Raw genomic sequence first — 18,308 nt, forward strand, 5'->3', positions numbered from 1 at the left:
TTGAACCTGTACATAAAGAAGTTCAAGTTCAAAATGGAGTCACTCAGAGCAGTGATAGCGAACCTGGAAGAAGGGGACTTTATGGTGTCCTTGGACATCAAGGATGCGTACCTCCACGTTCCAATTTACCCCTCACACCAGGGGTACCTCAGGTTCGTTGTACAAAACTGTCACTATCAGTTTCAGACGCTGCCGTTCGGATTGTCCACGGCACCTCGGGTCTTTACAAAGGTAATGGCCGAGATGATGATTCTTCTTCGAAGAAAAGGCGTATTAATTATCCCATACTTGGACGATCTCCTAATAAGGGCAAGGTCCAGAGAACAGCTAGAGAGGGGATTAGCACTGTCTCAAGAAGTGCTAAAACAGCACGGCTGGATTCTGAATATTCCAAAATCCCAGTTAATGCCGACAACTCGTCTGCTGTTCCTAGGGATGATTCTGGACACGGTTCAGAAAAAGGTTTTTCTCCCGGAGGAAAAAGCCAAGGAGTTATCCGAGCTTGTCAGGAACCTCCTAAAACCAGGAAAGGTGTCTGTACATCAATGCACAAGAGTCCTGGGAAAAATGGTGGCTTCTTACGAAGCAATTCCATTCGGCAGATTCCATGCACGAATTTTCCAGAGGGATCTGTTGGACAAATGGTCAGGGTCGCATCTTCAGATGCACCAGCGGATAACCCTGTCTCCAAGGACAAGGGTATCTCTTCTGTGGTGGTTGCAGAGTGCTCATCTATTGGAGGGCCGCAGATTCGGCATACAGGATTGGATCCTGGTGACCACGGACGCCAGCCTGAGAGGCTGGGGAGCAGTCACACAAGGAAGAAACTTCCAGGGAGTGTGGACGAGCCTGGAAACGTCTCTTCACATAAACATTCTGGAACTAAGAGCAATCTACAATGCTCTAAGCCAGGCAGAACCTCTGCTTCAAGGAAAACCGGTGTTGATCCAGTCGGACAACATCACGGCAGTCGCCCATGTAAACAGACAGGGCGGCACAAGAAGCAGGAGTGCAATGGCAGAAGCTGCAAGGATTCTTCGCTGGGCAGAGAATCATGTGATAGCACTGTCAGCAGTGTTCATCCCGGGAGTGGACAACTGGGAAGCAGACTTCCTCAGCAGACACGACCTTCACCCGGGAGAGTGGGGACTTCATCCGGAAGTCTTCCACATGCTGGTAACCCGTTGGGAAAGACCAATGGTGGACATGATGGCGTCTTGCCTCAACAAAAAACTGGACAGGTATTGCGCCAGGTCAAGAGATCCGCAGGCAATAGCTGTGGACGCGCTGGTAACGCCTTGGGTGTACCAGACGGTGTATGTGTTTCCTCCTCTGCCTCTCATACCAAAAGTATTGAGAATTATACGGCAAAGAGGCGTAAGAACGATACTAGTGGTTCCGGATTGGCCAAGAAGGACTTGGTACCCGGAACTTCAAGAGATGATCACGGAAGATCCGTGGCCTCTACCTCTAAGGAGGGACTTGCTTCAGCAGGGTCCCTGTCTGTTTCAAGACTTACCGCGGCTGCGTTTGACGGCATGGCGGTTGAATGCCGGATCCTAAAGGAAAAAGGCATGCCGGAAGAAGTCATTCCTACTTTGATTAAAGCAAGGAAGGAAGTAACCGTGCAACACTATCACCGCATTTGGCGAAGATATGTTGCGTGGTGCGAGGATCGGAGTGCTCCGACGGAGGAATTTCAACTGGGTCGATTCCTACATTTCCTGCAATCAGGATTGTCTATGGGTCTCAAATTGGGATCTATTAAGGTTCAAATTTCGGCCCTGTCGATTTTCTTTCAAAAAGAATTGGCTTCAGTTCCTGAAGTCCAGACTTTTGTTAAGGGAGTGCTGCATATACAGCCTCCTGTGGTGCCTCCAGTGGCACCGTGGGATCTCAATGTGGTTTTGGAATTTCTAAAATCTCATTGGTTTGAACCACTAAAAAAGGTGGATTTAAAATATCTCACATGGAAAGTGACCATGTTACTAGCCCTGGCTTCGGCCAGGAGAGTGTCAGAACTGGCAGCTTTATCTTACAAAAGCCCATATCTGATTTTCCATTCGGACAGGGCAGAACTGCGGACTCGTCCGCATTTTCTCCCTAAGGTGGTGTCAGCATTTCATCTGAACCAGCCTATTGTAGTGCCTGCGGCTACAAGTGACTTGGAGGACTCCAAGTTACTGGACGTTGTCAGAGCATTAAAAATATATATTGCAAGGACAGCTGGAGTCAGAAAATCTGACTCGTTGTTTATATTGTATGCACCCAACAAGATGGGTGCTCCTGCGTCTAAGCAGACGATTGCTCGTTGGATCTGTAGCACAATCCAACTTGCACATTCTGTGGCAGGCCTGCCACAGCCTAAATCTGTAAAGGCCCACTCCACAAGGAAGGTGGGCTCATCTTGGGCGGCTGCCCGAGGGGTCTCGGCATTACAACTTTGCCGAGCAGCTACGTGGTCAGGGGAGAACACGTTTGTAAAATTTTACAAATTTGATACTCTGGCTAAGGAGGACCTGGAGTTCTCTCATTCGGTGCTGCAGAGTCATCCGCACTCTCCCGCCCGTTTGGGAGCTTTGGTATAATCCCCATGGTCCTTTCAGGAACCCCAGCATCCACTAGGACGATAGAGAAAATAAGAATTTACTTACCGATAATTCTATTTCTCGGAGTCCGTAGTGGATGCTGGGCGCCCATCCCAAGTGCGGATTATCTGCAATAATTGTACATAGTTATTGTTAACTAATTCGGGTTATTGTTTAGGAAGCCATCTTTCAGAGGCTCCTCTGTTATCATACTGTTAACTGGGTTTGATCACAAGTTGTACGGTGTGATTGGTGTGGCTGGTATGAGTCTTACCCGGGATTCAAAATTCCTCCCTTATTGTGTACGCTCGTCCGGGCACAGTACCTAACTGAGGCTTGGAGGAGGGTCATAGGGGGAGGAGCCAGTGCACACCACCTGATCGGAAAGCTTTACTTTTTGTGCCCTGTCTCCTGCGGAGCCGCTATTCCCCATGGTCCTTTCAGGAACCCCAGAATCCACTACGGACTCCGAGAAATAGAATTATCGGTAAGTAAATTCTTATTTTTTTCCAGTAGTACTACAAGTCCCAGCAAGCCTCCCCCGCAAGCTGGTACTTGGAGAACCACAAGTACCAGCATGCGGGAGAAAAACGGGCCCACTGGTACCTGTAGTACTACTGGAAAAAAAATACCCAAATAAAAACAGGAGACACACACCGTGACAAGTACAACTTTATTACATACTGCCGACACACACATACTTACCTATGTTGACACGCCGACTGCCACAGTCTCCGACGATCCGAGGGTACCTGTTAAAAAATTATACTCACCTTCCAGCGTCCAGAGATAAATCCACATCCAGAGTATAATCCAGGTACTTGGCAAAATAACAAAACGCAAAAACCCGTGCCAGCGGACTGAAAGGGGTCCCATGTTGACACATGAGACCCCTTTCCCCGAATGCAGAGACCTCTACGTGACAGCTGTCACTGAAAGGTCTCTTCAGCCAATCAGCGAGTGCAACGTCCTTGCACTCTGCTGATTGGCTCTGCGCGTCTGAGCTCAGACAGCGCAGCGCAAAGCCTCTCCATTATATTCAATGGTGGGAACTTTGCCGTCAGCGGGGGGGTTACCCGCGGTCAGCCGCTGACCGGCGGGTGACCCCACCGCTAGCCGCAAAGTTCCCACCATTGAATATAATGGAGAGGCTTTGCAATGCGCTGTCACAGCACAGACAGCGCACAGCCAATCAGGTGAGGGCCAAGTGTCAAAGTCAGAAAAATATCTCTATACACACTGCCATATTTGCACCTCATACAGGTCCGTGCTGCGCATGCGTACGCTCTCCCGTACGTGCGCATACTCACAGTCGCGGGCACCCGCAGGCGCACGGTATGCGTATTTACGGTAGAGTTTCTGTGTGCCCAGCGTGCGACTCAATCGTTACATAATTCAACCATATAATGTATTTTATAAGTTAATATCCCCCTGAGTCCAACAGGTATCAGTGGGTCTCAAATGCCTCTTTGACCTTAGAGATCCCCCAAACAATAGTTTGCATGTTGTGAGGGCTTCACATGGTGTTATGCATAGGTAAGCACAGGAATAGTAATTGAAGATTAATTGTATTCCAAATCAGTATCTTTCCCGCAGACGGAGTACAATAGCCTTTAATTACACTGAGCTTTGAGACTCAATGAGGAGGGCCAACACCTGTGTTTACCAATGGGTTAGGATTTGTCTCCAGAAGAATGATTGCTGAGATGTCATTGTCTCAACTGAGAGTAGACAGTGAGATAGTATTCGCCAAACAATAGCTTCCCACAAGACAGGAATGTGTTGGTCATCACCCATTGTTTTGCATAACCAAGGCCACTGATGCAGCTGGCTCACATGCTGTGAGGGACACACACACACATCTTGTTGTTGACACACCCCCAGAGCTGGAATGAGGGTATGATATACCCACTGGAGATCACAGGGCTCACTCACTCACTCACACAGCTACCTGGCACCCAGCAGCATGGAGGCTACATCCCCAGGACTGACCTACAAACTAAAGGCTAAGTATTGAATTCACATGGCTAGATAAGGAAATCTAGATAGATTGCTTTAAGGTCAATGGTGCTGGATTAAATAGGATATTGTAACTTGGTTGTGTGATTGTTGGGTGTTTGTGTTGACACTCTGTGAAGTCTGTGATGAATTGGAACAGTAGACAATCTGTAGCATAGTATTTGTGGTATTTGTTTGCCTATGGTGATTTAAAATAGATTGTGCTGGTTAGTTATAATATATCTTGTTAATCATAAATACCACCATGCAGTTACGTTTGAACATGTGCTGGTAGCAATGGCAGGCTGAGATGTGTGGTTACATTGTGATCTGGTCTTGTGATGAATATGCTCTGGTTATTGAGATACTGAAGTTGTTTGGAATGTGAAAGTGAATAAGATGGTTCTAGGAAGTTGGATTGAAATTGTAAAACAGGTGATTTAGATGGTTTGGAATTGTAAAATCAGAACATATGCATTGTTCTGAGGCTTGGACATTTTGGAATAAAATGGAGTCTTGTGTCTTCTGCTATGTGATTGTGGTGTAGCAGAGAGTGCCATGTGTTTGGACCTGCAAATCTAAAATGGCTGCTGCCGGGTATTTTCCCCTCCCCCTTTCAACCATGTGTTGCAGTCTTCATGGGAGTTTTCTCAAAATGGAGTCTAGCTTCTGTCCCATGCGGTATTGTAGGGTTGTGTTGTATATAGGGACAGCCAGTATGGGTAAGGTCAAGTATTTTCTCCACAAAGATTCTCAGCATTGAATAACTGCGCAGCGATTGTTCCTCACATGTGTAAGCTTCTCTGAAATCATATTGATCTTCTTGTTATTATGAGCCATTTCTCTCTCTCTCTCTCTCTCTTCCCCTCTTTCTCTCTTATTTTCCCTTAAATAGTATTGTGTTGTATTGTATTTCCTGTGTAGTTATCTGGTTAGGTAGTCTATGTTATATTGTAGTGTATGATTTGTATTTGTATTAATTCTTTTGCAAGTATATCATTCATAATATATATATTAGGCGTTGGACCCTGAGCACGGTATCTGTGTATTTCTTATAGTGTTAAGTATTCTCAGAGCGTCGGTGACGCTAGAACAGCTTTAAAGGTAATAAGGTTATACTGTGTTGCATTTACACTCTACCACTACACAGAGGTTTACAGTATAAGTACATTCCTTAAGGTATAGTTAAGGGAGTACCCTTGCGGTACTTTTTGCGCCAATTGCGTACTGTGTTCTTTAACCTTTAACGTGTTTTTAATAAGATAAATATTTAGCTTTGTTACAAGGAGTAGCGCTTCCTGATTGGCTGAAGGGACCTCAGTGACAGGAGTCACGTGGGGTCCCGGCACATTCGGGGAAAGGGGTCTCGTGTCAATTTGGGACCCCTTTCAGTCCGCAGTATCGGGTCATTGCGTTTTTTTTTTTTTTGCCAAGTACCTGGATTATTTTATGGACGTGGATGTATCTCTGGACGCTGGAAGGTGAGTATAATTATCTTTTATTTTCAGGTATCCGTGGATTCTACTTGGAGAAGAGGACCGACTGCTTCGTGTCAACATAGGTAAGTATGTGTGTGTCGGCAGTATGTAATAAAGTTGTACTTCTTACGGTGTGTGTGTCCTGTTTTCATTTGGGTATTTTTTTTCCAGTAGTACTACAGGTACCAGCGGGCCCGTTTTTCTCCCGCATACTGGTACTTGTGGTTCTCCAAGTACCAGCTTGCGGGGGAGACTTGCTGGGACTTGTAGTACTACTGGAAAAAACAATATTCTGTCATTTTTCTCAAGGCTATCAGCCTCCCATCCGCAGCCCTTGGATGGGGGGGACAGCCTCGGGCTTCACCCCTGGCCCTTGGGTGGCTGGGGGGGACACCCCTTGATTGAAGGGGTCCCCACTCCCCCAGGGTACCCCGGCCAGGGGTGACTAGTTGGATATTTAATGCCACGGCCGCAGGGCACTGTATAAAAGTGACCCCCGACTGTAGCATTATCTGTCCAGCTAGTGGAGCCCGATGCTGGTGTAAAAAATACGGGGGACCCCTACTCTTTTTGTCCCCCCTATTTTTTGCACCAGCACCAGGCGCAGAGCCCGGTGCTGGTTTTAAAAATACGGAGGATCCGCTGTCAATTTTGACCCCGGATTTTTAAAACCAGGACCAGCTCGAAGAGCCCGAGGCTGGTTATGCTTTGGAAGGGGGACCCCACGCCATTTTTTGCCGTGTTTTTCCCGTTTTTTCCCGTTTTTTTAAATCGCGGCAAAATCCGGCAAATCGGCCGTTTTTCGCCCGCGGGACTGTCTAATCCGTTTTTCATTGAATATGGTGAATTCCGGCAGCCACCTGCCGGAATTCACCTGTCGAATTAAAAAACGACGATAATTTGCCGCGATTCACCGTGAATTGCATATACCCCTATGTGTTTTCGGCGGCAAACAGGTAACTTTTTTCAGGGTGTGCAGGAGAAAGCACGTAAAAACGTGCTTTTAATTGGATTGCTTGGGGGGGGGGGGGGGGAAATTGCTGTAAAGTCCCATTTTTACCGGACAAAAATGTATTGGGGGTAATTGAATTCCCACCTTAATATGCTTTGTCACTTCAGTTTTTTTTTCTTTTTTGTTTGTATGGACAGCCAGTTTGTTTTCTCTTTGCTTATTATGTTGCTATAGGCTACGCTTGCTATAGATTACATTTGTTTTGACACACATGCTGTATAGCTGTTTTGAACTATTCTCTTTTATTCTTTCCAGGAAATAAGATTTAAATCACCTGTGTTACCTAATAAGATAGCAAAGAATCCAGAAAACAAGAATCGGAACAGATACAGGGACGTTAACCCATGTAAGTATACTGTATCTCTATATTTGTGTTCTCCTTTGTTCTGATATGGTTATCCTCACTTTTTTTCTTTTTTCCTTAATAAATGTATAGTCACACCACCTGATGGTCCAGCATCTCTTTTAATCCGGACACATCTGGCTGCCAGGGGGGAATTAGGGTGTGGGAGGTATGGACACATCAGTATGTGAGGGAAGGGCAAGGGGATTGGGCGGAGGGAGTGGTAGAGTTACGCTGCAAGGGGGAGTCAGGCTGCTGGAGTTCTAGGAGTAGGATTGGTGGGATACCATGATAGTCCATCAAAACGGATGATCCGCCACAGTGCTGAAACAAAGGGTGCACAATTAATAGTGGTGTACCTGTATAAGGTATCCAAGCAAACAAGCAGGCTCACATTAGCATGATGAAACATGCAGCATTTGACTGTTGGGAAAAGATTAACACTTTACAGTAAATGCAGAGGTGTGGTGCTGTACAGATTGGTCTGGTAAATATTTTGTGTACTTTTCCATGCATTTTTTTTTTCTATTATTTTTAATAGGTTTTTATGATCTTTGAAGGTGGTCAAATACGTACAAATGTTAATAACGAACTAACAGTTACTTAACATTACATTTCAGTTATTCAGATAAATAAAAATTCCTTGTTCACAATTAATTTTTTTACATTTTAGTTATTAGGATGATTTTTATGTTTATACAGCCAGTGGTCTGCTTCTTAAATACACTATCTCAGAGGTTCCCAAACACAGTCTTCAAGGCACCCCAACAGTCCAGGTTTTAAGTATATCCATGACTCAGTACAGATGGTTAAATCAAATTGACTAAGGTGCTAATTAAGTCACCTGTGGCAATTCATGGATACATTTAAAACAGGGACCGTTGGGGTGCCTTGAGGACCGCGTTTGGGAACCTCTGCACAATCTCATAATATAATTTATGCCAAGTTCTCTAATTTGTTTTACTAGTCAACTATCTGCTGTGCTTGCACTCCTGCGGCGGGATGTAATGCCACCCGAGTCCGGCAACTGTGTGGATGTTTTTGTTTTTTTCAAATATGTTTATTGAAAGACATAAACAACAGAGAAAAATCTGGTACATTTTGGTATGCAGGTCGGCAAGTTGACAGCAATTAAAATAGAACCAAAGCTCCACAGGATTACGATGGAAATAAAACACAAAAGTGGAGGCATACATAGAAATACAAAGAGGAGGGAATGTGTAATGACAATCGAAGAAAATCCCGGTTTACAGAAGAAAAGTACAAATTAGCATGGAGCGGGTGTGGATGTTTTTTTTAAAAAATGGGCAATCACTTACAAGGCATGGTTTTGCCGTGTAAGTGATTGCCCCTTTAAAAAAATGTCCACGTCCAGCCGGCATCCCACACAGCCACCGGACTCTAGCGACATTACATCTTGCCACAGGAGCTTTCTCCTGGACAGTAGACCAGTCTTGGTGAATTGCTTCAGCATGGCTTTGCTCAGTGCTGCAAATCTCAATATTAAACAGCCGGGGATGGCAGATGTTATGATACATTTCACCCCCCACTTATACTGTCCCGAAGGGTAGCATTTAAAAGTAGGCATTTATCTCTCTAGCTATACAGTTCCAATTATTGCTTCCCCTGGAGGATTACTCATTTATTTTCAACATGATGCATTTAAAATTCAGTGTTGTGTATCAAATTACAACCTGGAACCATTAAAACACAAGGTAGGAATGGCATTGTCTCAGTGTAATGTTATCCAAATGAAAATGTTTTGGTTGCTTGAACAATATTCAAAATGAAGAATAATATGGAAAGAAAAAATATAATTTTTATTGTCTTAACTTTTCTTAAATCTAGCATGTTGCCTTTTAGAATACATTGAATCATTCTTTTGAGGTTTGGCCCTAGACCTTCCTGGGGTCTTTAGCACCTGTGTGGTTCTGGTGGGACTCGGCATTGTTGAGCTATCTTCCATGCTCCCAATTGACTGCAGCATGCAGATGGCAGTGCTGGAAAATAAAAAGTTGTGAGCCATGACGCTTCACGTGCAAGGCAAGTGTATCCACCTTGACTGGCTAAGGGGGTAAGGTGCTGAATTTCCCACTACCCACCTGTGTTGTAAATGTCTTTCAGAGCCCCATATAAGGTTTTTACATTTATATTCAGCTTTGTGCATGTGTATCATCACCACTATTTTGTCATATGTAACAAGTCTTTAAAGAGTTATTTTATTGAGTTACAGATTAATACTTCATATAGGTCGTGCTCTATTCCTGGAAGGCCAACACGAGAAGAGAAAGTTCTTTCTGTGGGTTCACCAAGGGCAATAAATCTGACCGTTAAAATAAACGTTTTTATTTTTTAATCTAATAATTTAATTGTTATCGCACCCTATCTCCCGTCTAAAGGTACAAGTGATTGGAGGGCGATATTCTATTGTGTTGTTTTTTATTTCTCCCGGGTTTAGCCATGTAAAATGGCTAAACCTTTCCAAAGTGCTGGGTGCGACATGGAAAGTGCCGTTTGGGCATCCAAATGGGTCACTTTTCGCACAGTTGAGCTTGCCGGCACTGGGGGCTGCGAGCTGAAATGTGTCTACCCACGGATCATTGTGCTCAAATGGAGCAACAATTGAATTGCTCTATTGGGCGCCATTTAATGTTGACCGCAGGAGTAACAATTGAATTCTGCTATTTAAACAAATGTGTTAAATAAGATCTCTATTTGGTGGCCTAGCTGGATATGGAGTAGGACGTGATCTCCTAGCTTCCCAGCCTACACACTCCTGTACTATATCCTGCTGCCCTGGGCGATTGTCCACTGGACCCTGCACTACACTCTGAAGGGCCGCTGACCGCTCTGGGGCATGTTGCAGGGTGATTTTATGCCTTGTTACCTTGCTGGTGGCATTTCTGGGTGCTGTGTCTCCCTAGCCGGGCCCGGCCTGCATGCGGCCGGCGCCATCTTGTGACTCTCCTGCCCGAGTTCCGTGGCCCTGCTTGTGCCCCCTGACCGGCCTGCTCTGCCCCGCTGGTACCTGTGGGACGAACCGCCGGACCCCGCCGCCGTGAGTGGCCGGAGATTTGGAGCCCTCCTGTGCTGGATCCTCGTTGCGGAGCCGCTGCCTGTGTCTCCCTCCCGGGTGCCATATTGCGGTTGGCGGAGGTCGCTACCTCCGCCTGCTCTGTGCTCCTGCCTGCTGACCTGCGGACCCGGTTCTCCCCCGGAGCGTGCTCTGCCGCTCCCGCTGTCCTGGGAGAGCTGTGCCCTGTCTCCCCCCCTGGTGCCGTCTCTGCTGCTGGAGAGGTACGGTGTCAGTGGCTGGCGGGGGCCATCTTGGGACTGGTGGTGAGAGCGGACTTGCTCCCGCCCAGACTGCTGCCTGCCTTGTCTGGAGGATCGCTCTGACTCTCCTCCACTGCCTGGAGGAATATTTCCCTCTGCCTGGACTGCTGTAGGGCTTTGCTGTGTTGGGGGTCATCTGCCCTCTCTTTATATTTGCCCCTGTTACTTGTGAGGGAGAAAAGTTTCTGTGGCACTGCTGGGGATTATAGGTCCCTCCTGTAAATTGTGACTGGAGTTGTGGGGTTGTGCGGGCTGTTGGTCCCTCTCCTGCATCTACTACTCCCCCACCCCCTTCTCCTCTGCGCTCCAGGGCTGCATAACTTACCGCTGACACACCTGTCACAGTGCATGCTCCTATACTGGTGCTGGTATACCTGTGCCTTCCTTCTGCCTTTCTAAGTCTCCACCTGGCCTGAAATTCATAATATACTTTCTGTTCGTTGGACCCTGTCCTATAACCCTTATGGTCCGTAACCGTCGCTCCTCTGCTGCGACCCGTTTAGCGCAATTTGCTCACGTAGAACGCACTCCTGTTTCTTCTGCATCGTCACCGGCCCCCTCCTCTTCCCCCTTGTCCACCATGGCGGAGGCTGCTGAGGTTACTATGTCTCAACTGTTGCAAGCCATTACGGATTCTGAGAAGCGGCTCGCGGATAGAGTGGCGGAAGTTCATACTGACATTTCCCTTATACGCCAAGATATGCAGAAACTCCGGGATAGAGTTGGGGAGACAGAGAACTGCATTTAGTCGTTGGAAGACTCCTGTACACCTGTCCCCGCTCGTCTCGCTTCCCTGGAAATGGAGATGCTTAAATTGACGGATATCGAGGGGCGTCTCAGACGGAATAATGTTCGTTTTGTGGGCCTACTGGAAAAGGCGGAGGGTTCTCAACCGGAACAATTCCTGGAGTCCTGGATGCTATCCACATTCGGCAAGGATTCGTTTACTCCGCAGTTTGCTATTGAAAGGGCCCACCGTGTTCCTACACGTCCCCTTCCTCCGGGCGCACCGCCTAGGACCTTCATTGCTAAAATTCTTCATTATAAGGACAGGGATACCATCCTACTTCTTGCTAGGATTAAAGGCCCGCTGGAGCATGGCGGTCAGAGGGTGTCTGTATTTCAGGACTTTTCGGCTGAGGTCCAGAAGTCCCGCGCGCAGTTCACGCAGGTTAAACAGCGGCTTCGTACTCTTCAACTACAATATTCTATGCTGTATCCTGCCCGTCTTTGGGTGGTGTCCGGCAGTTGCACTCATTTCTTTGATACACCCAGAGATGCATCTGCCTGGATTCATCTACAACCTCAGCCTCGTGCTGTCCCACCCTGAGAGACTTTTATGTGTGATTTTTCTTATATACATTGCTTTTCTCTTTTTCTAGCATTTATGTCTTGTTATTTGAGTGCTGGGTTTTTGAAGGAATGTCTTTTACCAGGGTTATTGAATTTTTGCTATTGCCATGTTCCTGACATTAGGCTGGGGGACTTCATGCCCTAAAGGTTATGGGGTTTGGTTGCCCCGCAAATAGTTTTTCTTACTTAATTACTCTCTTATAGAGTCGATATAAAGTTTGGGATTAGGTGTACCTATGTTTGGGTTGGTATGCGGAGAGGGGGTGGTTGGGTGTTGTTGTTTTTCTTACTATAATTGTTATGTGTTTTTTTTTTTTTAATATGCGTTACTGTTTTTATTGTGCTGTTGCTCTGAACGTGCTGTGCTATGTTTGTGCTGTGCTTGCGTGGGGGATGGCCAATGTCGCGCTGGGGTACCGATGGCCTCCTGTGGTCATACTTGAGTGTTACACGTCAATATGGTAAATGTTTTTTCATGGAACGTAGTTCTAAAATATATTAAGTCCCAGAACCCTGGTCTAGTCTGTCTTATGGAGACGCACCTTACTGGTAGCAGAGTTCTTTCACTTAAGAAACCCTGGGTGGGGTGGGCATTTCACTCCACTTTCCATTCCAATTCTAGGGGGGTTTCCATATTGATTCATGAACGTTTGACTTTTGCCTGTACTAAGGTCCAACTTGATCCACTAGGGTGTTATGTGTTTTTGGCTGGCACGATACAGGGTTCCGCATTTGTGTTGTTTGCTATATATATACCTCCCCCGTATAACTCTGGAATTTTGGTGAAGGTGTGCGCTTTCATGCAGGAGTTTCCCTCTGCCCCAACTATATGCATAGGTGACTTTAATGCTGTTTTGAATGAGGCTACAGATAGATGGAGGCCTGTTCCTTGCAACGTGGCTTCTGGACCCACCCCCTTTGCCCGTTTAATCTGAGTTTGGGCTTGTGGATGTGTGGCGCTTGCGTAATCCTTCTGTCAGTTTTTCCTGCTTCCCTAGCTCATATGGAGTATTTTCCCGTATTGATATGGCATTGGTCACGTGTTCCCTACTTCCCTGCGTGTCTTCGGTGAGTTATTTATCGCGTGGGATATCTGATCATTCCCCTATATTGTTGTCTTTATGTTTCGATATACCTAGAGGGGCGTCATTTTGGAAGTTTAACCCCTTTTGCTTGACCCTGATGGGTGCTGCCTCTGAATAGATTGTGCTTTGGGAGGAGTTTTTTGCTAACAACCCTATCTGTAATAATGCTTTGTTTGTGTGGGCTGCTTAGAAAGCCTTCTTGCGAGGTTCACTGATATCCAGAGTTGCCCATTTAAAGATAGCTAGCAGGAAATCGGAGGAGGAGTTGGAGAGGAGAAGTACTGAGCTCGAACAGACTTATTTGCGCAGTGGCCTTGCTGCAGATCGAGTGGAATGGCTGTTTGTTCACAGGCAATTAATGGATCTACTCCTTGATAAATCAAAAAGGTGTTTACTGTTCCGTGCCCATGATTTCTATATTCAGGGAGATCGCTCGGGAAAATTTCTGGCCTATTTGGCTAGACAGGAGACGCCCCCGCCACTGTGCATAGCATTCTGAGTATGTCTGGTGCTGTCTGTACTGACACCCTCTCTATAGCTTCTAGCTTTTATACCTATTTTGTAGATGTTTATACATCCAGAGCACAATATACGTACTCGGCTTTATCTGACTATTTTGATAAAATAGATATCCCTTCCCTGTTCCCCGAGTCCCGACAATTTTTGGACATGCCCATTACGCTGGAAGAGGTTGAAAATGCTGTTAGGTCCTTTCCCAGTAATAAGGCCCCAGGGGTTGATGGTCTCCCTATTGAACTGTACAAAACCCACTTGGATTTTTTTGCCCCCAAACTCCTGTTGTTATTTGAATTACTGCTGCGGGGTGGCAAACTTCCCCCTTCTATGGCGGAGGTGCTGGTGGTGCTGATCCCGAAGCCAGGTAAGGATCCCCTCCTCCTGGACTCGTACCGTCCTATCTCCCTGTTGTCAACTGATATAAAGATTCTTGCCAAAATTTTAGCGCTCCGGCTCAATACTGTGGTCCTGGAGATAGTTCATTGTGATCAAACCGGCTTTATGCCAGGCAGATCTACCGCTGTCAATCTTAGACGATTATTTCGTACATGCAGTTGACGGGGGATGAGTCGGACGATGCGATAGTGGTTTCACTGGACGCCGCCCGTGCCTTTGACTCCGTAGAATGGGCATTTCTCTGGGAGGCCCTTGCAAGATTTGGGATAGGCCCAAATTTTCTGTCCTGGGTTAAACTTTTATATTCTTGTCCGGCTGCGAGAGTTGTGGTTAATGGTTTTACTACTGAGTCTTTTCTGTTAGAGCGGGGTACTCAACAGGGGTGTCCTTTGTCCCCATTGCTTTTTGCTCTTGCTATAGAACCCTTGGCTTGCGCAGTTAGGGACGCAACAGATATAGCGGGCCTTAGGGTTGTGGGTCAAGAAGAAAAAAATTGGTTTATATGCGGATGATATGATATTGTTCCTAAAAGATGTATTCCCCTCCTTACCCGCTCTCCTAGACCTGGTCCGGGAATTTGGGGTTTATTCGGGTATCTGTATTAATTGGGGTAAATCGGTGGTGTTCCCGCTAAGTTCCTCTCTGTTACATCCGTCCTCTTATGATTTTCCCCTTCAGTGGTGTACCCAGTTTAAGTACCTTGGTATTCAAATCTCTCATTCCCCAAAAGACTTTGTCGCTTTGAATCTGACTCCCCAAATTGATAATATGCGCATCAAGTCGCTAATCTGGCAGAAACTCCCCTTAACTGTAATGGGTCGTGTGAACATCATAAAAATGATTATTCAACCTATACTGCAGAATGCGCCAGTCTATATCCCAGCCTCACAATTTTTGCTGATTTCCCGATATATTGCTTCTTTTATTTGGGGTACTAAAGGGGCCCGTATTGCCTATAAAATACTCTGTAGACCAAAATCGTAAGGAGGCTTGGCATTGCCTGACATACGCCTATACTACTTCGCTGCCCAATTGGTACAACTTTATGAATGGGTTGCTCCGGGGGATTACGGCAATTTACCAGTGGCTCTTCTAGATAAGGCTGGGCTCTCATTCTCTCCAATACAGTTTCTGCTGGCAAGGTCCTCGTTATCTTCCCTCCCCTCTTTATTACAGCAGGCTCGTAGGGTATGGCTGGCGACTGAGTGGCTGCTGGGGGATTCCACTGTGGATCCTTGTTCTCCACTTTGGAATAATGTAACTTTTTCCGAGCTTTTTAGGCTGGAGGGTAGCTCTGTCTGGACTTTGTATGAGGTGACTGCACTGGGGCAACTTTATCAAGATGGGATGCTCCATAGCTGTCTACTACTTATGATATTCCTAGACATAATTTTTTTTGTTAATTACAGCTCCGGCATGCGTTGACGGCACAGTGGCGGGGCACTGCTCCACAACTCGCTGAATCCCCTGTTCACAAGATAATTCGCACTTTGCCTTCTCGCGGGAGAGTCTCATCCTCATACTCCTTCCTCCTCTCCTCCTCTGGATTGGATGGGCTCACCGCCCTCCGAGCTAAATGGACACAGGATTTGGGTGAAATCGATGAGGTGGATTGGACACATATCCTAGCTTCCCCGCGTGCGGCCTCGGCGAGTGCTAGATTCCAGCAGATACAATTATATATTTTACACAGAGTCTACTGGACTCCTTCCCGTCTGTTTAAGATTGGAGGCTCGACTTCTGATAACTGTCCGAGGTGCTCTTCTCCGGCTGCTAGTTTCTGGCATTTGCTTTGGCTGTGCCCGTGGGTGAATGCCTTTTTGGAAAGTGTCACGACATCTATTGGTTGTACGGGTGTCCGTGTTCCACTGATGACTCCGCGCATTTGCATGTTCGGCCTTGATTTGAGGGAATGCCTCCCAATACACTCCTATCTTTATGTAACTATAGTCCTCGCATTGGCCCGGGTATGCATCACTCGCAATTGGATGGCTTATGCTCCCCCGTCATCTGCTGAATGTATTGCTCTTGTAAATGCTACTCTCTCTCACGAACGCTTTATGTATACTAAGCGAAATTCACTACTGAAATTTGATAAGATATGGGGTTTATGGAGAAACTCCCGGTATTCTATTGACCCCTCACCTACTGTCTGAGGCGATGTGTTGCTCTTGTTGCGGGTTGGACATCTCTACACTCCTCTTCTCCTTCACGCAATATAGCACGTATTTTATTTTGTCTGTTGTTCCCCTGTAGTTGTTTAAGATTATTCTGACTGTGAAGTGGATGCTGCTCGGTATTCACACGACAACACTACTTTACAGAGGAGTTCTATGAATAGCACAAATTTGTCTTTGTAATAGATTAACTGTAATGTTTATTACACTGTTTTTCTTTTTTCTTTCATTTTCTTGAAAACTCCCCCCCCAAAAAAAACACTTGATTAAAAAAAAAATAAGATCTTTATTTTGAAGCAAAATATTTATTAAAATTAGGGGCAGATTTAACAACAATTGATATTCATGTTACCACTGGTTATGAATGTTAAATGGTACGACAGCCAATCGGCTCCTGTCATTTTGCCATTCCATGACAGTTAGAAGATGTTTGGCACCATTGAACATTCTTAACAAGTTATAACAAAAATATCACTTGATTAGTTTGAAGTGTAAATAAGTTAGAAAGTTTGTTTTAAAAAGGTTGCAAGTTCAATTCCACCCTCAGAAGTATATACATAGAAACATAGAATTTAACGGCGGATAATAACCACTTGGCCCCTCTAGTCTGCCCCTTTTTTTTACCATATTTTTATGTCAAACCTTATTTGATCCTTATTTCTTTGTAAGGATATCCTTATGTCTAACCCATGCATGTTTAAATTGCTCTACTGTCTTAGCCTCTACCACCTCTGATGGGAGACTATTCCACTTGTCCACTACCCTTTCTGTGAAGTTATGTTTCCTCAAATTTCCCCTGAACCTCCCCCCTCTCCCCCACCCTCCATTCTCAGTGCATGTCCTCGTCTCCTATTGCTTCTCTTCATTTGGAGAATGTTTCCCTCCTGGAATTTGTTAAAACCCTTGATATATTTGAAACTATACATATTGAGATTTGTTAGTCTTTCTGGGTATGTTTTGTGATGTAGGCAATGCACCATTTTATTTGCCCTTCTTTGTACAGAGTACAGATCCCTGGGGTACTCCACTGGTAACATTTCCCTCCTGTGAATGCACTCCATTTACCACAACTCTCTGTTTCCTATTCTGCAACCGAGACCTTATCCATTCAATAATCCTAGTATCCAATCCCAAGCTTCCAAGTTTATTTAAGAGTCTGCGATGTTGAAAGTGTCAAAAGCCTTACTAATGTCTAGATAAGCTATATCCACTGCTCTACCTTTATCCATCACTTTAGTCACACTGTCAAAAAAGTCAATAAGATTTGTTTGACATGACTTCCCCCCATTGAATCCATACTGTTTGGGATCCTGTATAATTAGTCCGAAAATAAAAGTGTGATTAATAGATCTGTGTAGTAATACTTGATATGTGTGTGCCCGTTTCTTTTCTTTTCTTTCTTTTTATGTTGTGTTATGTTCCTTGTTTATGGCTTAAGAATGATAGAATTATTTGTGTGACTGTTGCTATGAATGCTGGCTGTTGCTATTGCAAGTCTTGTTGTCAGTCACTCAGGAATTAGCCCTTCTGGATCTGGAACATAATGTTATACAGCATTCTGTAGCATATGAATGATTTTTATCAAGGCATTTATGTTAAGTACATTGTCAGTTCTTGTCAAATTAGTATTTAGCTATTGATAATAATCCTATTACCTTATTAGAGTAATTGTCAATTATTTACTAATCTAACACAAAATGGTGTTGTATTCTACCTAAAGTCATTGGTAAAACATTTCTATGCTACAAAATACTATATAATATTATGTGAAAAAAGGGCTAATTCCTGGGTGACTGGCAATAGACAGCAGTCATACAAATAATTATGTCTGTCATTAAGAACTGTCTTCATCGTAAAGAAGAAATGGGGTGTTAGTACACCCAACCTGTACTCAGACGCCCTGGTGGTCTAGTGGGGTCCCTGCTCGGTGACAGTGTCCATGCCAGCGCCACGACCCATCTCCCTAGGTCGCGGACAGAATGCGATTTAATGGCAGGACCCGCCTGGGGGTCCCTCTTACCTCCTC

At 45.4% G+C, this 18,308-nt stretch overlaps 1 protein-coding gene across 1 annotated transcript in view; it reads left to right on the forward strand.

Annotated features, from left to right (window-relative positions):
- PTPN2 (protein tyrosine phosphatase non-receptor type 2) overlaps positions 1–18,308 on the forward strand; it is a 179,565-nt gene that overhangs the window by 80,580 nt on the left and 80,677 nt on the right. The window contains exon 2 of the mRNA XM_063923421.1: positions 7,332–7,422. Within this exon, the coding sequence (XP_063779491.1) occupies positions 7,332–7,422 (91 nt within the window). The remainder of the gene's footprint in view (positions 1–7,331; positions 7,423–18,308) is intronic.

The sequence above is a fragment of the Pseudophryne corroboree genome, chromosome 5 (genome assembly GCF_028390025.1).
Source record: "Pseudophryne corroboree isolate aPseCor3 chromosome 5, aPseCor3.hap2, whole genome shotgun sequence".
Classification (NCBI taxonomy): domain Eukaryota; kingdom Metazoa; phylum Chordata; class Amphibia; order Anura; family Myobatrachidae; genus Pseudophryne; species Pseudophryne corroboree.